Source organism: Mesocricetus auratus, unplaced genomic scaffold, assembly GCF_017639785.1.
Source record: "Mesocricetus auratus isolate SY011 unplaced genomic scaffold, BCM_Maur_2.0 Super-Scaffold_4256, whole genome shotgun sequence".
Lineage (NCBI taxonomy): Eukaryota > Metazoa > Chordata > Mammalia > Rodentia > Cricetidae > Mesocricetus > Mesocricetus auratus.
The window spans coordinates 130449409-130470708 of record NW_024429182.1 but is presented as its reverse complement, the minus strand read 5'-3'; the positions used below and the strand labels follow the sequence as shown (position 1 = coordinate 130470708).

Sequence of the window (21300 nt, the reverse complement as noted above, 5' to 3'; positions counted from 1 at the left end):
CAGACAGACAGACATGTAAGCACATGCATGTGCATACACACCAAGACTGGGAGGTACATTAGGGGAATAAAGTTTTGTCCAGAAGAGACAAACAGAGAAGATTGCCCAGCTGTCCTTAGGGAGGGTAAGTGAGCAGACGCACGTGTGCTTTGGAGACCCACAGTCCCCCCACGGGGGAAGAAGGGCTCAGGCTCCACTCCGTTCCGCGTACCTTCTCCGGCTTTGTGTCCCAGCACTCCATCATGAGTGCCTGGAGTCGATGGAACTGCACTTCCTCTGGTTGCCCCAGAACTGGGCGGATGCCCTTGGACAGTTTCTTGGCAATCTGAAGTTGGTGGTGGCCCAGTGCAGGACGCTGTCCTGACAGCAACTCGTACAGAACCATTCCATAGGAGAACATATCTACCTGGGCAGAAAGGTAAGCCGAGTTAGGTCTCCTGCCTGGGTCCAGCAACTTCAGAAGGCTGGCCCTGAGGGGGAAGGACCAGGACAGCACAATTAGATAAGGAAAGCACAGGCTCTTCCCAAAGGGAGACCCTCCTCAGTCCACCCATCAACTCATCTACCTACCCCAGTCTGCTCAAACACTCCTGTCCTGTCCATCTTCCTATCCATTAAGCCTCCTGCATTATTTGCGTATCCTCCCATCCATCCATTTGTCCATCCATCTTCTAGACATACACACAGAAACTGCTAACTACCAGGCACCAATCAAGGGTTCCAAAACCAAGCCAGCAGAGGGCTGCATATGAAACTCATAAGCATGGGAGCGTCTTCGAGATTGTGACTCCTTTGTTTTCTCATTTTAATTGTCATCAAAAGACCCAGCAAGGAAAGAGTTACAGAGATCCAATGTGAGTTGGGGAATGTCTTTCCCAAGAGAATGTTTGAGACAGAGTTGGTAGTTTTTAATGTGACCGTTCTTATTGTAGTCTTGTGGATGAACACCTTGTCTGGATCCTCAGCTACTGAGAAGCTTCTCATTCCTGTTGCTTTGATTGCTTTTTTCTGTCTCGGGAAACAACCACAGGTGCTGAGTTAACCCGTGTCTACTCAGGGTCATTCTCAAGGTCCGTGGCCCATTTGAAAATAATGCACTAATAAGAAATCAGAGCGCAAGTGAGATGATGGCTCAGGCAGTGAAGGCTTTTGCTGCTAAGCCCGATGAACCAAGTTCGATCCCCAGAGCCCACACTGTGGAAGGCAAGCGCTAACTCTTCTTGCAAGCTGTCTACTGATTTCTATAAACAAGGTCCTCCTAAATAAATACACAAGTAAATGAATATAATAAAAATTAGAGTCAAGGGGGAGGTGAATGAACAGGCTGGCATGACACCATCTACTGAGCATCTTTCTGGAGTCAGCCCCTGTTCAAGGTGCTCTTCGGTTCCCATTCTGTGAACTAAATATGACAGTCAGGATCTAAATGCAGATATGCTCTGTCCCGGACTCTGTGTCCACAGTTTATAGCTTGTGTGATGTTTGTGAATCGGAGTCACAAACATCTGGGGAGATGGCTTAGTCTCTGAAAGTCTGAAGATCTACATTTGGATCCTGGACACCTATAGATGTGGCAGCGTGTGTCTGGGATCCCAACACTGGGAGGTGGAGCCAGGAGGCCCCCAGGAGCACTGGCCCACAAGTTTAGTCAACCAGTGAGCTAGCCCCAGGTTCAGTGAGAGAGACTATTTTAAAACGTGAGGTGGAGAGTGACAGGAAGACACTAATGTTGATGGATGGGCAAGCAACCTGCACACGCATGCGCACAAACATACACAAACCAAAACAACAAGAACAACAAACTAAAGACCTTCTAAAGCTAAGGACAGGTCGGCGTTTTAGCAAGAAGGCAGACCACAGGCCCCGGTACCTTCTGGTCAGAGTCAGACCTCTGTGAAGACAGGAGAGAGATGGAGGGGATGAGCCCAGAGGCCCGGGACTGCCTGTCTGGCTTCTCGTGGGACCTGGGCTCCTGCTCTACACAGGTGACTGGGGGATGACAGTGGGACAGGCAGGTACCTTCTCGTCATACACGATGCGGGGCCTGATCTCCGGAGCCTGGTAGCCGGGGGTGCCTTCCACTCCCAGGGCACCCTCGTGAAAGGACTGCCGTGAGATGCCATAGTCTGACAGCTTGATGTTGACGTGTTCCTTGACGCTCAGGGACCACACCAGGATGTTGTCTGACTTGAGGTCACAAAAGATGATGTTTTTCTTGTGCAGGTAGGCCAGGCCCGAAGCAATCTGGTAGGCTACTTTTTGGGTGAGCATATGTCCCAGAGGCATGAAGGAAGAATCTTGCAAAGAAAACAGTACCTATGTTCAAATCCATCAACTTTAAGATAGAATCAAAGCAGCATTCTTAGAACCTGCCTTTCGTTTTTCCCTTATGTCTCTCCTGTTTTATGGATGGGGTTAGAGGGTGGGCTTAGACAGCACTATCAGGAAGTGATGGGAGATTTAAGGGACAGAGCCTTGGGCTGCCTAGTTTGGAAGAGAGAGTCTCACTTGGGAAAATGTCCCACCAGTTTGGCCTACGGACAAGCCTGTCGTGCATTTTCTAGATTGATGACTGATGGGGGAGGGTGATGGGAGTCCACTTCAGGTGGCTTCATCTTGGGCTGGTGGTCCTGGCTTATATAGGAGAGCAGGCTGAGCAAGCCCATAGGCAGCGCTCCTCCATGGCCTGGGTCAGTTCCTGCCACCAGGTTCCTGCCGTGACTTCAGTAAGATGGCGGACAAGCTGTAAGCTGAAACAAACCCTCCCATTCCTGTGCTGCCTTTGGTCATGGTGTTTTCTCACAGCAATAGAAACCTAACTAAGACAGGCCACGCAGATGGAAGTGAGGTCACCGCGGACGCTCCCTTGAAGGAGCCAGTGGGACTCTAACCTTTCTCACTCTTTTCTTAAACTCCTAGGCGGCATGACATGAACAACCTTTTCTGTCACGTGAGCTCATCATAATGTGCCACATGATCTCAGGCCCAAAGGACAAGGCCAAGCGACCATGGGCTGAAATCTCTGAAATTATGAGCCCAGACAAACCTTTCTTTCTTGTAAGGTTTTTGTTTTTGTTTTTTTATCTCTCACATTTTGTCACAGTGACAGGAAACTGACTAACACATCCCCTAATGCTTTAAATTCCGTGGATACATTTCTCACTCTTCTTCATGCCAGATGCCAGAAGGGGACAGAGAACGACTTTAAGTTAAGTAATATGCATTCAAGACAGAAATTCTCACCCTTGGTGACCCTTCATGGCAGACCACTTGTGAAGTGCAGGTGTTTTCACGGAAAGATTCAAGCACTCTCAAACTCACTTCAGGCTGCCTTGTCCTGTGGCCAAGGGTAAACTAAAGGTACAGAAACTTCACAAATCTTTTCCATTTTCACCGAGGTTGGGAAGTGTTTAATATCATTTCTTAATGAAGGCAGACACCTCCCCACCTCAGGCAGCAGTTTGAGGGCAGTTACTCATTTCTTCAAGAGAATTCTTTTTGAGTTTCTCTGAGGAGTAAGATATGGCAGAGGGGATCCCAGGCTCCACCTTAAGTGGTGCCCAGTGTATACACGTGGCTATGGGGACTTAGTGATGCGGGGGTACCTGAGGTACCAGCTACTGTCTCTTGGGCCAGTGGTGCTGCCTCATCTAAGGCTCTGTCTTCCCAGTTGAGGCAGTGTTCCTCTTCCTATGGGACTTGGCATTTGCTCCTGTCTGACCCCAGAGTGTGAGTTCTTGGGCTCCCCCAACATGGCCTGGAGTTGGCAAGGCGCCTGCTCTGGGGCTGGGCATACCCTGGCTCACTGAAGCCACCCACAGCTCTGCTTTGGCAACCAAGGTAGGCACATGAGATAGGAGGAAACCCCTTGGCCCAAGGTTTTCCAGAGGCCGGCCCTCCTGCACTAGGGCTCTGCTGGCCTCCAGGAGTGAGCTGCAGACACGCCCCTATGGAATGTTCTCAGAGTGGCCGTACCTCTGGCGTTCTCGGACAGCACGGTGTTGAGGCTGCTCAGTGGGGCGAGCTCCAGGGCGAAGCAGAGCGGGTGGATGCTGATGCCGATGAGGGACACGATGCAGGGGTGCTGCAAGGCATGCAGCATGCTGGCCTCCTGCCGGAAATCTGAGAAGTTCTTCATGGCGTCCATGGCTCTCAGGTGCCTCAGCATGGTGTCTGCGGGACAAAGCAAGGCCGTCAGCCTTCTAGGGAGAATAGCAGCTGCAGGGAGTGGGGGCAAGATAGATCCACGTCTAGGCCAGGAAGGCTGTCTCCTACGGATCACATGGCACAGGGAGCTGCCATACTTATAAGGACTTGGTAAGGTCAGACAGGGTTAAATTTTAAAGTACACACTGCATATGGGATTGTAATACTGATGGCCAGGAGTTGGCCCCAAAGAGTGAGGTTGAGACTAAGGCAGGACAGACAGTCAGGGGAAAGTGACAGACAGGACAACAGAAGGGAGCATGCTCCCTCACTCTGGGCCTGGCTACCTCCCCTCAGACTGGACCAAAACTTCAACACAAGTGACAGAACCACCCAGAGTGACTCCAGTGACATTTTATTCCCTGTCCCTAAACAGCACTTCTAAAAGGAGTGTTCAAATCAACAAAGGAACTAGCTTGCCTGAAGACAGAAGTACGAGACCTTTGAGTTTTCCTACCTCAGTATCCTCTCTCAACACTAACCTTGGATGAGTACCCAGTGACACCCAGTGACACCAACCCTCGACAAGCACCCAGCGAAAGCACCCAGAAATTTCCTTGACAAGAAGGAGAGTCTTGAAGATGGGACACATAGGTGACCTGGATCATATTTTTGTACTTAAATATTAAACTTTGCTTAATTTTTGAGCCCGGTTGTGCATTTCATATACAAAGTCACACCACACACACACACACACACACACACACACACACTGAAGCACTTAAGGGATGATTCTCTTGAGTGGTCACACCTATATCTCAGGGTCCTGCCCATCCGTCAGTCCATCCTCGTGTGTATGGGTGTGTGTGTGTGTCTGTGTGTGTGTGTCTGTGTGTGTGTGTATGGGTGTGTGTGTGTCTGTGTGTGTGAATGGGTGTGTGTATGTATGTCTGTGTGTGTGTCTGTGTGTGTGTGAGTATGTGTGTGTGTGTGTGTGTCTGTGTGTGTGTCTGTGTGTGTGTATGTGTGTATGGGTGCGTGTATGGGTGTGTGTGTGTATGTGTGTGTCTGTGGGTATGGGTGTGTGTATGTGTGTCTGTGTGTATGTGTATGTGTGTCTGTGTGTGTATGTGTGTATGGGTGTGTGTGTCTGTGTGTATGTGTGTGTGTGTGTCTGTGTGTGTGTTTGTGTGTATGGGTGTGTGCGTGTGTCTGTGTGTGTGTATGTGTATGTGTGTCTGTGTGTGTATGGGTGCGTGTGTGTGTATGTGTGTCTGTGTGTGTATGGGTGTGTGTATGGGTGTGTGTATGGGTGTGTGTGTCTGTGTGTGTGTGTTTGTGTGTATGGGTGTGTGTGTGTGTCTGTGTGTGTGTATGTGTGTGTGTCCTATGGTCGGTCATCTGTCTGTCCATATGTTGTGTCTCCTCTACCTCCCTTTACTTCTATAGTGTGCACCATCTCCTGTAACTTCGCTTCACTGTGACTCCTCCTGAAATTCTCTTCTCTGCTGTATTCAAGGACCCAAAGGGAGGTCCTCAGGCTATTGCTGGGCTCTGCCTTCCTGCTGCAAAAGATAACACCAAGCCTCTTCCTTTCTCAAGAGCTAATGTGACTTGCCATTTGTGACAGTTACTGGTCACTCGCTGAGTCCCATCTGGCTCAAGGGAGGACTGCCACAGTGCTCTACCTGCATGGCCCAGAGAATGATCTTACAGTTCTCAGCACCCAGCTGCCATTCACTTGGTTGGAGATTCCAGTGACTTTATTCCCTTTGCATCCCCTTGTCTTGCTCCAAGCCTGGCCCAGGAACTATGTGGAATGTAATTAATCCCCTTCACCTTCACCCTCAGGGTCACTGCAGGTTACCTTATTCCTCACCAAGTAGCCAGGACCACTGAAGGTGGGAGCCACCGTCATTATCACCAGCTGGTGAGACATTTGTCCATGGCTACTGGCCTGTGACATTCACATTAGAGGAGAAAGTTCTATAGAGGGCATGAGTGAAATTCAGCCATGCTGTAGCCTCCTCCAAGCCCTTGACATTCACACATCTCTTATGTGATGGCCTGTAGGAGACCCTGTAGCCTCAGGACAGCACCCCTGCTTGTGGCCAGTCCAGAGAAGACCATATGTCTCTGAGGCCACTAGGCAGGGTACAGCCTAGTCCTGACTGCCTTGTGTCTTGTTTGCATTCCTTTCCCACAGATTTTAAAGCTGGGGACTGTTGGGGTGAAGAGTCAAGCACCACGAAAGCCTTAGTGGTCCACTCCCTGGTTGTGCAAGACCTTGAGTGTGCTGGCCATTTGCCTGCTAAGGGTAAGGGCCCATTCTCCCACTGGCTCTTTAACCCATCGAGAATTTATTTTTTATTATAGGGTAGATAAGATCTTAATCTCCACCCCAGTTATGGAGTGTGCTGTCTTCTCTCCGACCGGCAATGTCACCTCTGCAGTGTGCTGGCTTCCCAAGCCCACAGGTGACTTCTGTTTCCTAGGCAGGCCTGCATGAAGTCCTGGAGGAAACCAGCCATAACCCCTGTGGGCTTAACCATGACATTTGTGAGGTTGGCCCATTCCTTTGTCAGCTCTTGGCCTTCTTCAGCACATGTGCATCTGATAGTCTATTAGTCAAATCGCCTGGTTGGGATTCGGATACCGTGATTAATTAAAATTCCAAATGTTTCTTATTACCGCTATGGAGGCTATTTCCTAACAGTCATTGCTATGTATGGGAATATCATGGGAGTCTAATATTCTGCTCATGTCCACGACTTTCAGGGTCCTTTTATTAGTCTGAGGTATGTCAACCAAGTCTGTTTAAAGCAGTGCAGAAACCAACATTCCCTTCAAAGAACTGCAAATTGGTTTCTTTATAATTTTCTATGATTCTAATTTTTCTACCAAAGAACATATATTGGCTCTGTGATTAAAAGGTGACCAATCAGGAACAAGGGACAATTCTGCTGGCTGGAGTGAGGTGGCCTGGGTTGAGTACTACATGGCACTAGGGTTAGAATGTGTCCACCTACATACCTCCCCCATCCCCAACGTTCATGTGTAGAAAACTCAAGCAGCCATTTCAAGACTGTCAGTTATCAAAGGAGTGGGCTTGTTAGAAAAAGAAATCCACCCCCCTTCTTGACCTCTGCCCCCCACTCTCTCAATCTTAGCCTTCCGAGATGATATCGTATGACGGCCGCATTAAGCTCTTGGCTCCCTCAAACCCCCAGAACCTTGGGCCAAATGACTTCATTTTGTTTGGCAGTTACCCAGCATGTGGTATCCCATGGTAGCAACAGAAAACGAACCGACAGGGATACTGATGGCCCCTCCCACAGGAAAGAATTCTTGGACTGCATATGATATGCAGAGCTCACTGAACTGCCCCTTGGTGGCATTCTTTGAGGGGTGTAGGATGTGGGGTGGTGGGGAGGAACATCCCAAATACCTGCTGCAGGGTTTTTCCCATCTCTTGTCTTTCATTGTTGTGGGTTATTAGTTGAAGATGTGTCACATTTGTTTATGCTGTGGAACATTGGTTGAATGATGCAAAGATGTGCTGCATTCTTTTATGTTGCATTTGTTTAACCCTGTGAAGCTGTGTTGCTTTGCCCGTCTAAAACATCTGATTGGTCTAATAAAGAGCTGAACAGCCAATAGCTAGGCAGGAGAGGGAAACAGGCAGGCTGGCATGTTGGGGGGAAGTCCTGTGCATTTGTCAATAAAGCACTGCTGGCCTATAGGGAACCAAGATAGGTGGGACTAGGAGTCCAGGAGGACTCTGGGAAGGAGAAACATAGGAGAGTCAAGATGTAACGCCATGGGGTAGGAAGCCCGGAACTATTCTCCGGTAAGAAACATACTTAGATTAACAATTATGGGGTAATTACTTAAGTCAGAGCTAGCCAGTAAGAAACAAAGAAGGCCAACAGCTTCATAATTAATATAGCCTCCTGTGTGTTTATTTGGGACTGATGCGGCTCTAGAACCAGGCTGGCAGGAAGGCTTCTCTCAAAGAAAAGCTTCTCTTTACACTGGCAGGTAGAGAGAATAAACAGAAGAACAAGAAGAGGAGAAGCAAGAAAAGGAGGAGAGGAAGATGTCAGGGGCTAGCCACCCAGCCACATAGTCATCACATAAGAAGGGAAGAAAGATACATAGACTAAAGAAATGTAAAAAACCCAGAGGCAAAATGTAGTTAAAGAGAAACAGGATACTTTAAGTTAGAAAAGCTGGCTAGAAACAAACCATAGGTATTCATAAGTAAAAATAAGTCTCTGTGTATTTATTTGGGAGCTGGGTGGTGGGCCCCAAAGAGTAAAAAAAAAAAAAAAAGCACTATATGTCATTGTATAGCTTCTGCTTGCACAGGAGATGGATGGAGCAGCTCTGCAGATGAGGACTGTGCCTGATATCAGACTGCCCTTTCCATGTGTGCCAGGCCTTTAGTGGGCACAAAGCAGATAGAAATAGTGGGAGTGATCTCTGCTGACACACACTTCGGTCTGGGCAGGTAGCAACATCCAGGCTTTGCTTAGCTTGGATCTCTAGCCTGTACATCACGTATACCAGTCCCCTAGTCCTCCTCACCTCCTGTCCCAGGTGCATGAGTGGCCTCTTTCCTCCCTAAGGTGGCCTGGAGTTTGGACACAAGAGAGCTCATGTACCTGAAGAAAAAAGTGGTGGCTATCACCCGGTTACCTGCTGGGGCATTCACAGAATTCTTGAACTTCTTGATGTGGAATCTCTTCACAGCCACAGGCTGGCCCTGGTACCTGGCCCGGTAGATGACGGTGCCACTGCCGCCTTGGCCCAAGATGCTACTCTCGCCTTCCGTGTGCTCCAGCTTGCTGTTCTCCAGGAAGAGCCTGCAGCGATACAGCTCAGGGGTTAGCCTCCAACCTCGGTCAGGGTGTGTCCCGGACTCAGTTGGGAGAAGAACAGTTCAAAGCCACTTGTGGACTGACCCTGGGTCTACCACATGGCAGGCAGTCAACTGGGTAGCCTATACAGTCTTGCCAAGCCCCAGTCTCCTCCTCTGTATGGTGGACACATCACGGGGACTCCTTGAGAGATGTTGAAGACACCTGGCTAAGGGGAGCTCTCCGATTATAGTGGACATAGAATGTGGTTCCCTCTCTATGCATTACTCTGAAGTTTCTGTACTTTGAGAACTGTCATCCTTAGATACACTGTGCTACTTACTGCTAGCTTGGTTGTTTCTCTGCTTACAATAGTAAGATCATTCTCGGTCATGTAGGGCTTGTGTCCCCACAGCTGGGGACTAGGGTTTCATGGGGGGGAGTTTTAGCCACTCTGGGTATTTCTAATCTTGTGAAAATAAAGATTTCTGAGAAACACCGGAGACCTGAGGACTGAGCACAGCGGATCCATATCCCTGCCAATGGGATTCAGGCCGTCCAGTCCATTCTCCACCCACAGGACAGGTGAGGTAAGTGTGGGTTTGTCTTCTGCTTTCCGATGGCCTGAGCAGAACCACTGCAGACCTGAGGACTGCACACAGCAGATCCGGATCCCAGCCCAACGGGATTCAGCCTGCCCAGAGACTGCCAGCTTCCAAGTCCAAGTCTCCATCCACGGGACAGGCGAGGCGAGGGTCCAGCCCACCCAGAGTTTGCTAAGGTCCTGATACTAGGATGGCCTTCATCCACACAAGAGGAAAGCCACCAGGGTATTGGACCTGCTCCCTCCCACTGGAAAGGAACTATGGTCACATACCCTCCAGGGGAGGAAGAGACTCCTTCTGCACCCACAGGAAGAAATGATTGGAAGGAGACAATACAAAAACACACCCACCAACAGAAAAACCAATATGACACCACCAGAAACTGGAGAATCTACACCCACAAGACCTGAACAGTCCATTGCAGAAGAAGCAGATGAGAAAGACCTTAAAAACAACTTCATGAAAATGATAGAGGCCCTCAAAGAAGATATGAGAAAATTCCTTAAAGACATGGAAGAAAAAAAAACCCAAAAATACAAGAAATGGAGGAAAAAATCCAAAAAATGCAAGATTTGCAAGAAATGGAGGAAAAAAAATCCAAAAAATGCAAGAAATGGAAGAAAAGACAAACCAAAAACTTCAACAAATGCAAGAAAGAGAGGAAAAGACAAAGTAAAAATTACAAGAAACAATTCAAAATGTGCAAGGGTTGAAAGCTGAAATAGAGACAATAAAAAACACAGTCTGAAGGAATGCTGGAAATAGAAAAGCTGGGCAAATGGTCAGGCACTACAGATACAAGCATAACCAACAGAATACAAGAGATGGAAGACAGAATCTCAGGTATTGAAGATACATTAGAGGAAATAGATTCATTGAACAAAGAAAATCTTAAGTCCAACAAATCCCTAACACAAAATATCCAGGAAATATGGGACACCTGGAAAAGACTAAACCTAAGAATAATAGGTGAGGCTCCAAATGACACTGTAACGATAAGCGACACACTTACTGAAAGTAAAACTAAGTATTTATTGTAGAAATTACTCACAAGATACCAAACAAGTAACCCAGATGAGCCAAAGAAACAAAGGAACTAATAGAAGTTATGACCCAACTGGGATTAACAGACATCTATAGAACATTCCACCCAAATAAAAAAGAATATACCTTCTTCTCAGCGCCACATGGAGCCTTCTCAAAAAATCGACCACATACTTGGCAACATATCAAATTTCCACAGGTACAAAAAAATTGGAATAATTCCATGCACCTTATCAGACCACCATGCGTTAAAATTAGAATTCAACAACAACACAAATTGCAGAAAATCTACAAAATCATGGAAGTTGAATAATGCACAATTGCACCATTCCTGGGTCAATGAAGAAATAAAAAAAAGAAATTAAAGACTTCCTAGAATTCAATGAGAATGGGGACACAACATACCCAAACCTATGGAACACTTTGAAAGCAGTGCTACAGGGGAAGTTCATAGCACTAAGTGCCCACATGAAGAAACTGGAGAATAGTTACACTAGAGAATTAACAGCACAACTGAAAGCTCTAGAACACAAAGAAGCAAATTCACCCAGGAGGAGTATACACCAGGAAATAATCAAATTGTGGGCTGAAATCAATAAAGCAGAGACTAGGAAAACAATACAAAAAAATCAATGTAATGAAGAATTGGTTCTTTGAGAAAATCAATAAGATAGACAAACTTACCAAACGATAGAGTGTGAACATGCAAATTAACAAAATCAGAAACGAAAAAGGGGACATAACAACAAAAACTGAGGAAATCCAGAGAATCATCAGGTCATACTTTGAAAACCTGTACTCCACACACTTTGAAAATCTAAAGGAAATGGACAATTTTCTGGATAGATATCACTTGCCAAAATTAAATCAAGAACAGATAAGCAATTTAAATAGACCTATAACCCCCAAAGAAATAGAAGCAGCCATCAAAAGTCTCCCAACCAAAAAAGCCTAGGGCCAGATGGCCTTAGTGCAGAATTTTACCAGAAATTCAAACAACAGCTTATACCAATTCTTCTCAAAGTATTCCACGCAGTAGAAGCAGAAGGGTCTTTGCCAAACTCTTTCTACGAGGCTTCAATAACCTTGATACCCAAGCCACACAAAGACACAACTAAGAAAGAGAATTTCAGACCAATATCCCTCATGAACATTGATGCAAAAATACTCAATAAAATACTGGCAAATCAGATCCAAGAACACATCAGAAAATTCATCCACCATGATCAAATAGGCTTCATGCCAAGCATGTAGGGTTGGTTCAACATATGAAAATCCATCAATGTAATCCACCATATAAACAAGCTGAGAAACAAAAATCACAGGATCATCTCACTGGATGCTGAAAAAGCCTTTGACAAAATCCAACACCCCTTCATGATAAAGGTCTTGGAGAGATCTGGGATAACAGGAACTTACCTCAACATAATAAAAGCTATATATAGCAAACCAACAACCAACATCAAACTAAATGGACAGAAACTCAACGCAATTCCCCTAAGATCAAGAACAAGACAATGCTGTCCACTCTCTCCATACCTCTTCAATATTGTACTTGAAGTTCTAGCTAGAGCAATACGACAACAAAAAGAGATCAAGGGGATACAAATTGGAAAGGAAGAGTTCAAACTTTCACTATTTGCAGATGATATGATAGTTTATATAAGTGACCCGAAAAACTCTACAAGGGAACTCCTGCAGCTGATAAATACTTTCATCAAAGAGGTAGGATACAAGATCAACTCAAGAAAATCAGTAGCCCTACTATATACAGACGGTAAAAGGGCTGAGAAAGAAATCAGAGAAACATCGCCCTTTACAATAGCCACAAATAAAATACCTTGGGGTAATGCTAAACAAGCAAGTGAAAGACCTATAGCGCAAGAACTTTCAGTCTTTAAAGAAAGAAATCAAAGAAGACACCAGAAGGTGGAAAGATCTCCCATGCTTTTGGATAGGCAGGATCAACATAATAAAAATGGTAATCTTACCGAAAGCAATATACAGATTTAACACAATCCCCATGAAAATCTCAGAACAATTCTTCACAGACCTTGAAAGAACAATTCTCAACTTTGTATGGAAAAACAAAAGACCCAGGATAGCCAAAACAACCTTATTCAGGAAAGCAACATCTGGAGGCATCACCATCCCTGACTTCAAGCTCTATTATAGAGCTGTAGTCCTGAAAACAGTTTGGTATTGGCACAAAAATAGACAGGTAGACCAATGGAATCGAATCAAACACCTTGATATTAACCCATACATGTATGAACATCTGATTTTCGACAAAGAAGCTACAAATATACAATGGAAAAAAGAAAGCATCTTCAACAAATGGTGCTGGCATAACTGGAAGCTGGCATGTAGAAGACTGCAGATAGATCCATGTCTATCACCATGCACAAAACTTAAGTCCAAATGGATCAAAGACCTCAACATACATCCAGCCACACTGAACCTGTTAAAAGAGAAAGTGGGAGGCACCCTTGAACAAATTGGTACAGGAGACCGCTTCCTGAATCAATAGCACAGACACTAAGGTCAGCAATTAATAAATGAGACCTCCTGAAACTGAGAAGCTTCTGTAAGTCAGCAAGACAAAAAGGTAACCCACAGATTGGGAGAAGATATTCACTAACCCCACATCTGACAGAGGGCTGATCTCCAAAATTTACAAAGAACTCAAGAAGCAAGTCCCCAAAACACCAAAGGATCCAATCAAAAAATGGGGTACAGGACTAAATAGATAATTCTCAGTAGAGGAGACTAAAATAGCTGAGAGACACTTGAGAAAGTGTTCAACATCCCTAGCCATCCAGAAAATGCAAATCAAAACAACTCTGAGATACCATCTCACTCCTGTCAGAATGGCTAAAATAAAAAACTCCAATGACAGTTTATGCTGGAGAGGATGTGGAGAAAGGGGAACACTTCTACACTGTTGGTGGGATTGCCAACTTGTACAGCCACTATGGAAATCAGTATGGATATTCCTCAGAAAATGGGGATCAGTCTACCAAAAGGCCCAGCAATTCCACTCTTAGGCATATAACCAAAAGATGCATATTCATACAACAAGGATGTCTGTTCCACTATGTTCATAGCAGCATTATTTGTAATAGCCAGAACCTGGAAGCAACCTAGATGCCCCCAACTGAGGAGTGGATACAGAAAATGTGGTACATTTACACAATGGAGTACTACACAGAGGAAAAAACAATGGAATCTTGAAATTTGCAGGCAAATGGATGGCACTAGAAAAAACCATCCTGAGTGAGGTAACCCAGTCACAAAAAGAGAAACATGGTATGTACTCACTCATTTATGGATTTTAGACATGAATCAGGGGAGTGCCAGCATAAAATCCCACGGCCAGAGAGTCTGGGAAACAGAACCTTCATCCAGCAACTGATGAAAGCAGAGTCAGATACCCACAGACAAACAGTGAACTGAACTCCTGGAATCCAGTGTCAGAAAGAGAGAATTGATGGGTAAAGGAGTTAAGAGTGGGCTGGTTTAACCCACAGAAACAGTTGACCTGAACAAGGGCTAGCTCTTGGACTCCAGATTGACGGCTGTGTGGAAAGCATGGGACTGACCCAGACCCCCTGAATGTGGGTGTCAGTGAGGAGGCCTAGGTAATCTATGGGGTCTTGGGTAGTATTTATCCCTAGCATACAAATAGACTTTGAGTGCCCATCCCACAATATGGGAGGGTCTCTCAGCCAGGACTCTTGGGGGGAGGACCTAGGCCCTGCCCTGGATGAAATGACAGTTACTGGAGATCCACCATGGAGGGCCTCACCCTCCCTGGGGATTGGAGTGGAGATTGGGTGGGGGACTGGGGAACTGGTGGGGAGGGCGGGGGAGGTGGGGAGGGAGATGAATCTGGGATTGACATGTGAAACAACATTGTTTCTAAACTAAATAAAAAAAAAGAAAAAAGAAAATAAAGATTTCTGTCGGGCTTCTAGAAAGTGCGGCTTGCGTTCCTTGACCCTCTCAGCCTTCTGTGGAAACCTCTGGGCTGAGGGCTCTGGAGTAAGAAGCTGAGGAGCACGGGGCAGAGTTAGAGCCTCCAGCAAAGCTCAGCTAGAGGATTGGGACAGAATGAGGTTCGTGGGTGCAGAGGTGCAGGCTTTGGGTCTAGTGGCTCTGGGCCAGCGTGCAGGGCTCGGCACTATGAAAGGCCATCCTTCTTTACCCCCTCATTGACTCTGGGCCTGCGCCAGGACCTCTTAGTCTCTCACTTCCTGAAACTCCATTCTTTCTTCAGAAACAGGTTCATGAAAGACAGAGCGAAGCCAAGAGAGAGGGAGGGCTGGGTGGGGAGGAGGAAGGCAGCCCCCTCCACTGAAGTCAATGCAGGTCCTCACCAGTGACTGGTGCCAGAGGCCTGCCATCCCTGTAAGCCCTTCTGCCCTCTGTAGCTTTCAGACACAACTTTGTAGCTGCCCAGACAGATCAATCATGTCACCTGTACCCACTGCAGCCTGGGCACGTGGCTGAACATGGACTGGGGTATTTTTTAAGTTTTCTGAGAAAACCCTAGCTTGGGAAGTACAGGTATGTGGGAGCTCCCTCAGATGAGCTGTGGGAACCAGGGGAGTCCTGTGGGTCTTGCTAGGACTTAATGCAAGCTTGGAGAGTGCAGAGTTCTGTAGGGAGCACAGGGCAGAGCTCTGCCTGCCAAACTCCCCCGTCAGGGCTGGGATCCCGAGCCTCTCTCTGGACAGACTCCTGCTCAGGCTGTCAGGATTTTCCACTTCCTAACAGGTAGCTTCATCTCAGAATCCTACTGTGCCCAAGACTAGATCCAAAGTAGCAAGGACCATCCAGTCTGGCTTCTTGAAGCCACAGAGGGAATTCTGCAGCCCACTTGTTGCTGTTTCTGTGCTGAGGCATAAAAACTCCAATGTTTGACAGATAAACGGAATGTCTAAAACTTTAGGGGTGCCGAAGCTAGGACCTTCCAGAACATGTGATCCATGCGTATACACGACTGCATGCACATGCAGAGCCCAGGAGCGAAGAAAAGCCATTCTGCAGCAGAGTGGCGCTCACTGAGTCTGTCACAAGACTGCTGGAGGCACTGAAAGGAGCTCGGGTGAGGAGCATCCCTTGTTGATCCATTACCCTCTTTCACTGTTGGGCGTTGAGCACAGGCTTCATGCGCTGCCACTGAGCCACCTCCCAGGCCCATCTTAAATTCCATAGATCCCTGATAGTGGGATGTGGAGCAGCAATGCTGTCATTCAGAGAGCGCCCCGTGGGGACAGTGCAGAGAAATGAGAAAAAACAGACACAAGGAGGAAGAGGGAAATAATAATAATAATAATGATAATAATAATAATAAGTTGTTTTAAAGAAACCACTGGCAGTGATTGTTGACCACAACTCCAAAACGACTGGAAACAGCTGAGGTCCAAAATGACTGAAGGACTGTCCCCAGGAGTCCCCACCACAGGGGTGGGTTCCCATACACTAACGTTGGTCTGTTTTATGGAGGACTTACATTTTGTGGCCATTTCCTTTCGGGAGGGACCAGCAGAGTCCCTTTCCACAGCATCCCCTCCCCATTGCTATCTTGGGAGGATGCAGGTGGAATGAGCCAGGAGAACTGAGCGGGGGTGTGCCTGCAGCCCGGCATCAGCATTTGCCCCCCAAAACGAAGACGAGGCTGCAGGTGTGGGAATGCGCCCTTTCCACAGAGGTCGGTGAGCACCTGTGCCAACCTTCTGTCCTCCAGTGGGCAAGAACTTAGCGGGAAGGCGTGTTGGCTCACAGAGGGGCAGGGAGAACGGGTGTTCCTGTGGCTCATGGTGCCCAGTGAAGCAGGGCCTGCTGAGGACGTGGATGGAAAGCCATTGGTCTGATTTCACTCCAGAAGCTTAGCGTGGGGATCTAAGTCTGCCGAGACTGGCAGGAAGGAATGGCTGGAACAGTTACTGCCACCCCCACCCCCATGGTTAGGGCACCATGTGCTGGTTGGAGAGGCACACAGCCTGCACGCTTGTCCTGGGAGGGGTCGTGGACCATACCTGGCTGGGAAGTCAGTCATGAACAGCTCTGGGACGAGCTCCTGCAGTGGCACCGGGAGGTTCGGGTGTCTGGGGCAGGAGATGAAGTCCCGTTCAATGGCTGTCAGCACACAGTCTTCCATATCGAAGTACTGCACGCCCTCTGACTTCTCACTCGGGTCTGTGTGCTGGGCCCACGATGTCTCGCAGACAGGGCAGGGCACGTACTGCTCCATGAGTGGTGTCCCATCACTCTCGGTGGCTGTCAGGGCTAAACGGGGACAGAGGAGGTGACGGCGCCTGTAAACTGGATGTGAGTGGGTCTTCTGAGCAGTACCCTACAACCCGGGCCTGGTTGCTTTACACCGGAGGCCCTGCCTGCTCCTGCCTGGGTCCCAGGGAGCCAGAAGTCCAGTACCACTCTGGGGTGCCTTATTGCTTTGATTTAAGGCAGGCTTTGGCTATGTAGCCAAGGCTAGCCTTGAACTCAGGATTCCCTGGTCTCAGCTTCCCAAATGCTGGGGTTAAACCATGCAATGCTCCATTATCCCAACGGCAGTCAGTACAAGTTAGAGACAAAAGGCCTGTGGGAGTGTTGTGGGGAAGTTAAATCAGGGGACAATGAGTGTAAAAGATCATGGGAAAGCTGGGCATTTGATGAGGGTTTACCTGTTAGGAGATCCATTGTGTCCCTCTCATTGGGAGGTGCCAACACCCACGGAAGTACCCTGGGGCAGGGCAACAACCTGCTTTGTACAAGACAGTGTGGATTCTTGGATGCCCTGGGCACTATCTGACATTCACAGATATCACAGTGAGCGACTCTTGGACACTGGCGCTGGTGCTGGCTCGAGGACACTTTGTCTCAAATGCTTGGCCGAGTTTCTTCTGTCTCACATTACTGTCTACTTGGTCTACCTGCCAAATCCCCAGCACCCACTAAGGTGGGGCACTGGCCAGTAGGGAGCTATGAAGTGGTCAGAGAGGGGATACAGGTCTTGGGGGCCCCTTTGGCTGGCTAAGAGCCCTCCAGTTACCCTGACTCACACACTGGTTAATTTTCTCTGAGAACCTCTACCCAAGCCACTTTCCACATCGGTCACTCTTTGAGGCAATATGCAAAGAAGCCAGACTCTGTGTCTGGACTCTGTATCCAGTGGCGTCCTGCCGCATCTTTAAGCATTGTCCTGTCCTCCTGGGATGGAAGGCTCTGGGACAGGTAAGTAGAACAGTTCATGCAGACTTGTGTGATAGGCAAGGTATCCTGACCACACCCCTGACCACACCCTCTACTCTGTCCTCTGCTCACTCAGCAGGCTCCACCCCACAGCTGCCTTCCTGGGGCTGCCCCACAGCCTGCTCCTGCTGTCTGCTCTCTGTCTGCCCCAGGAGTAAAACAGACAGAGGACCCCCAAGGATTCGCTTCAAAAAGTATTTTCTTTGGGTGAGTTGTCAGTGGGGAAGTGGATTCAAATGGGTGACTTGGTCACCACCGGGATGAGTAGGGACACACAGGGAAGGAGGAAGGCACACAGCAATGCTGGCCTTCCTCACTGTCCCCACACCAGGGACACACCGGCCCAGAGCAGGACTCCCACAGAGTGCAGGGCTCTCAGGCCAAGGGCTGAATCCTGGTGGCAACTTTGCTTTCTCAAAGAGGCAGCCTCGTTCTGATTTAAAATCTATAAGCATGGTCAAAGGCTTGGCTCCAGAGTATTCTCTTACCAGGAAACCACTGATCGATCAGGGAGTTGACATGGTCTGTGATAAAAGCCATCGCCGAGAAGTCCCTCACTTCTGATTGGCAGATAATTTTAATCCCTCCGCTTTTTTTCTTCTTCCAGTTCACGTCTGAGGATTCCACACTGTGACCCGGAAATGAAAAGGAGCCTATTGCCAGACTATCGTGGAGCTGGGGGTGATTTCCCCCAGGGTTCCGGTGCCTGCAGGATACTGAGAGGGCCGACCTTTTCCTTGTCCCTGCTCCCCCAACCAGAGTGAACTTGAGCCCTGGGCTGTGGCTGCCTTCAGCCTATCCGAAAGGAGGTGTCAAGGGAGGGTGGGAATACAGGGGCCATCGGGACAGACACAAGGAGGGTCTTTATTTCCCACAGGCTACCATGATAAGTCCTTCTCGGGCGGCAGAATTCTGACTCCAAATGGAGCACTTTGTCAGGGCTATCACAGGGCCACTGCTTGGGCACCCTGCCGACCCAGTGGGCAGGCAGGCCTCCCGGATGTTCCCACCTGAGGTAGCCTCCATCGAAAGTAACCAGCAACCCTTCTTGCCAGTAGATGGTCTGATTTCTTTTGACCCTGAATGTGCTGCAACGGTTTCTCTGGTTTCCCGTGAAACTGTAAATGGTGACTTTCCGGTTCCTGCTTTTGGTATTCTTCTTGTTTTCAAAGAGCTGAAAGGCAGACAGCAAAGACCCTACTTAAGAATTCTGGGCTCCTCGATGGCCTTGTGTAGAGCTTGAAGAGGCCGGCCTGGCCCCATCTTGATAAATCGCTGAAGTTCTTTCCACCCGTGCCTCCCACGCCCGTTGCTCATCCCCTCCCCCCCAAAGTCAAAGGTCACATGATCTGGAAGTGTCTCCAGGGTACCCTGGGAACAGATTTTCCCAGCGATTACAAATAGGCTGTCCTTCTCTGAACACTTTCCTCCCGGACTTCACAAGGGAATGTTTAAATAGATAATGTGGACGGGACGGAAACTTGTAACAGAAAATAAAACTGACAACCTGACACCCAGAAGGGAGAACTTTAAGATTTGGTAAGTATGAGTCCAGGAGTTTTTCCTGCTGCACACATATGTGTAAAAAACAGTGATTCAGATTGTGTGTCTCACTCTGCATGCTCTTGGGCCCTGGGATATCGCTCAGCGATTGAAACAGTGGTTGCTCACCATGCCCCAGGCTGTAGCATGAATCACAAGCATTGAAAAACAAGGTATACTTTGAAAACATCAGGGTTACCGGGCCATTAAAAACTCATTTAAAATTCGTTTTCCTAAGGCTACGGTAGTGATTTCTCCAACCACTCCTTCCTACTAGATTGGCTCTTCCACTCTGTCTGAAACATAGCCTTATGAATATGGAAAACACATAAAGATTTCTCTGGTTCCCCCAGCTTAGACATTCAGCAGTGGGATGCCTGGTCTAGGGTCTGCCAGTTTTAAGGCTCCGGGTGTATAGTGAGGTTTGGAAAACCAGAGACTATCATCACAGCCACTGCCCACCAGGGCTGGGCATCTCGCTGGTCCTTTGTTGCCCTGACAGACTTACAAATAGAGCAGCTATTGCTGCAGGAATCTGCATGTCTTTGATGAATGCTCCGGCTGAACTCTTCTCCCCTGTGTCCTCCATCTGAATTTTAACAGGGTTTCATTCTGCATTGACTTCTCAGAGAGGCATGCTGTTGGCGCTCCCTCCCAGCTGGGTCCCCCCTTGTGAGCTCAGCCTCCCACAATGCGGGGGCGCAGTGACCTCCCACTTAGAACACTGCAGGACACAGTTCAAATGGAGGACAGAGGGACAGATGGAACCCTAGGAGAAGCAGTGCCAGCACCCGCTCTGTTAGCCAGCGCATTATTTTGGCATCATAAAGAGACCGCCCCGCCCCCATCCACAGCACAGGCTGCAACAGTTTTGATTGATTTTCAGCCTCTCGTGTTTATTTTTCTTCCCATAAAATGGGAAGATCAAAGAACGTCTTTACTGAGCCAAGAAGTTATAATTCAATAAGGTCGCTCTAATTAGAGGGTGGTCAAAGCAAACTCAAGCAGAGGTCAACGTCAAGAAGATTCAAGAGTTCCACAGCTGGAGTGCATGTCAGGGGCTCACAAACTCTAGAGTGTCACGATCCCCTAGAGGTCTTGTCAACGGCAGATAGCCGGGCTCCATCTGAACTTTCTGAGGTGGGAGATCTGGAGCTGGGGCTTGGTAATGAGTAGCTCTCACCGGATCTGGGGTGAGGTCAGTTTCGCTGGTCTGGGAACCCCACTTTGAGAACTACTACCCTAGGAAAATATTACTAATATGTTACTGTCTTGCATGAAATCAGTGTTGACTGGGCCACCTCTCCGTAACTCTGGCTGGACCCACAGAGCCTAATCCATGGGTTGGCTCTTCACTGGTACCAAAGCAAGTGGCTGTTTTCCAGCGGTGGTCCCACACTTGGCTGCAGAGTGGCATCACCAGGGGGCGTAGCTACCTCCCATCCTTAGATGATCCAGTGAGATGGCTCAGTACAGATGCTTGGCACTGAATCCCTGGGGCCCATGGGATGGAAAGAGAGAGCCAATTCCCGTAGGTCGTCCTTACAATGATACTCGGGTATGGATGCTTGCAACCAAGATTTTAAATATGGGTGATCTGAGAAGTGCTGTGCCAATTACAGATTCCTTTCAGGTAAGTCAAAGTGTACAGGCAGGACAGCAAGCCCATGAAGTCAGGGTCCTGGGGTGTGATTAAAATGCTAGTTCTTGGCCCAGCTCATAGTTGCTGCACCAAAACTACGGTGGCTTGGTGGGGGGGGGGCCCTACTTCAGCTAGGGCAAGCTCCACAGTGGCTTGGAAATGGAGGAAATTAGGCTAAGTCATATGGGTACATATACCC

The 21300-nt window shown here is 48.0% G+C and overlaps 1 protein-coding gene across 3 annotated transcripts in view; it reads right to left on the bottom strand.

The window, feature by feature from the left end:
* Window positions 1-21300, bottom strand: part of Lrrk1 (leucine rich repeat kinase 1) — a 138452-nt gene that overhangs the window by 13657 nt on the left and 103495 nt on the right. For all 3 annotated transcript variants that reach the window (XM_040730655.1, XM_040730659.1, XM_040730661.1), the window contains 7 exons: window positions 18928-19091; window positions 18406-18545; window positions 16702-16951; window positions 8848-9014; window positions 3976-4173; window positions 2020-2297; window positions 212-406 (listed from right to left, as the gene is read on the bottom strand). In XM_040730655.1, the coding sequence (XP_040586589.1) occupies window positions 212-406; window positions 2020-2297; window positions 3976-4173; window positions 8848-9014; window positions 16702-16951; window positions 18406-18545; window positions 18928-19091 (1392 nt within the window). The remainder of the gene's footprint in view (window positions 1-211; window positions 407-2019; window positions 2298-3975; window positions 4174-8847; window positions 9015-16701; window positions 16952-18405; window positions 18546-18927; window positions 19092-21300) is intronic.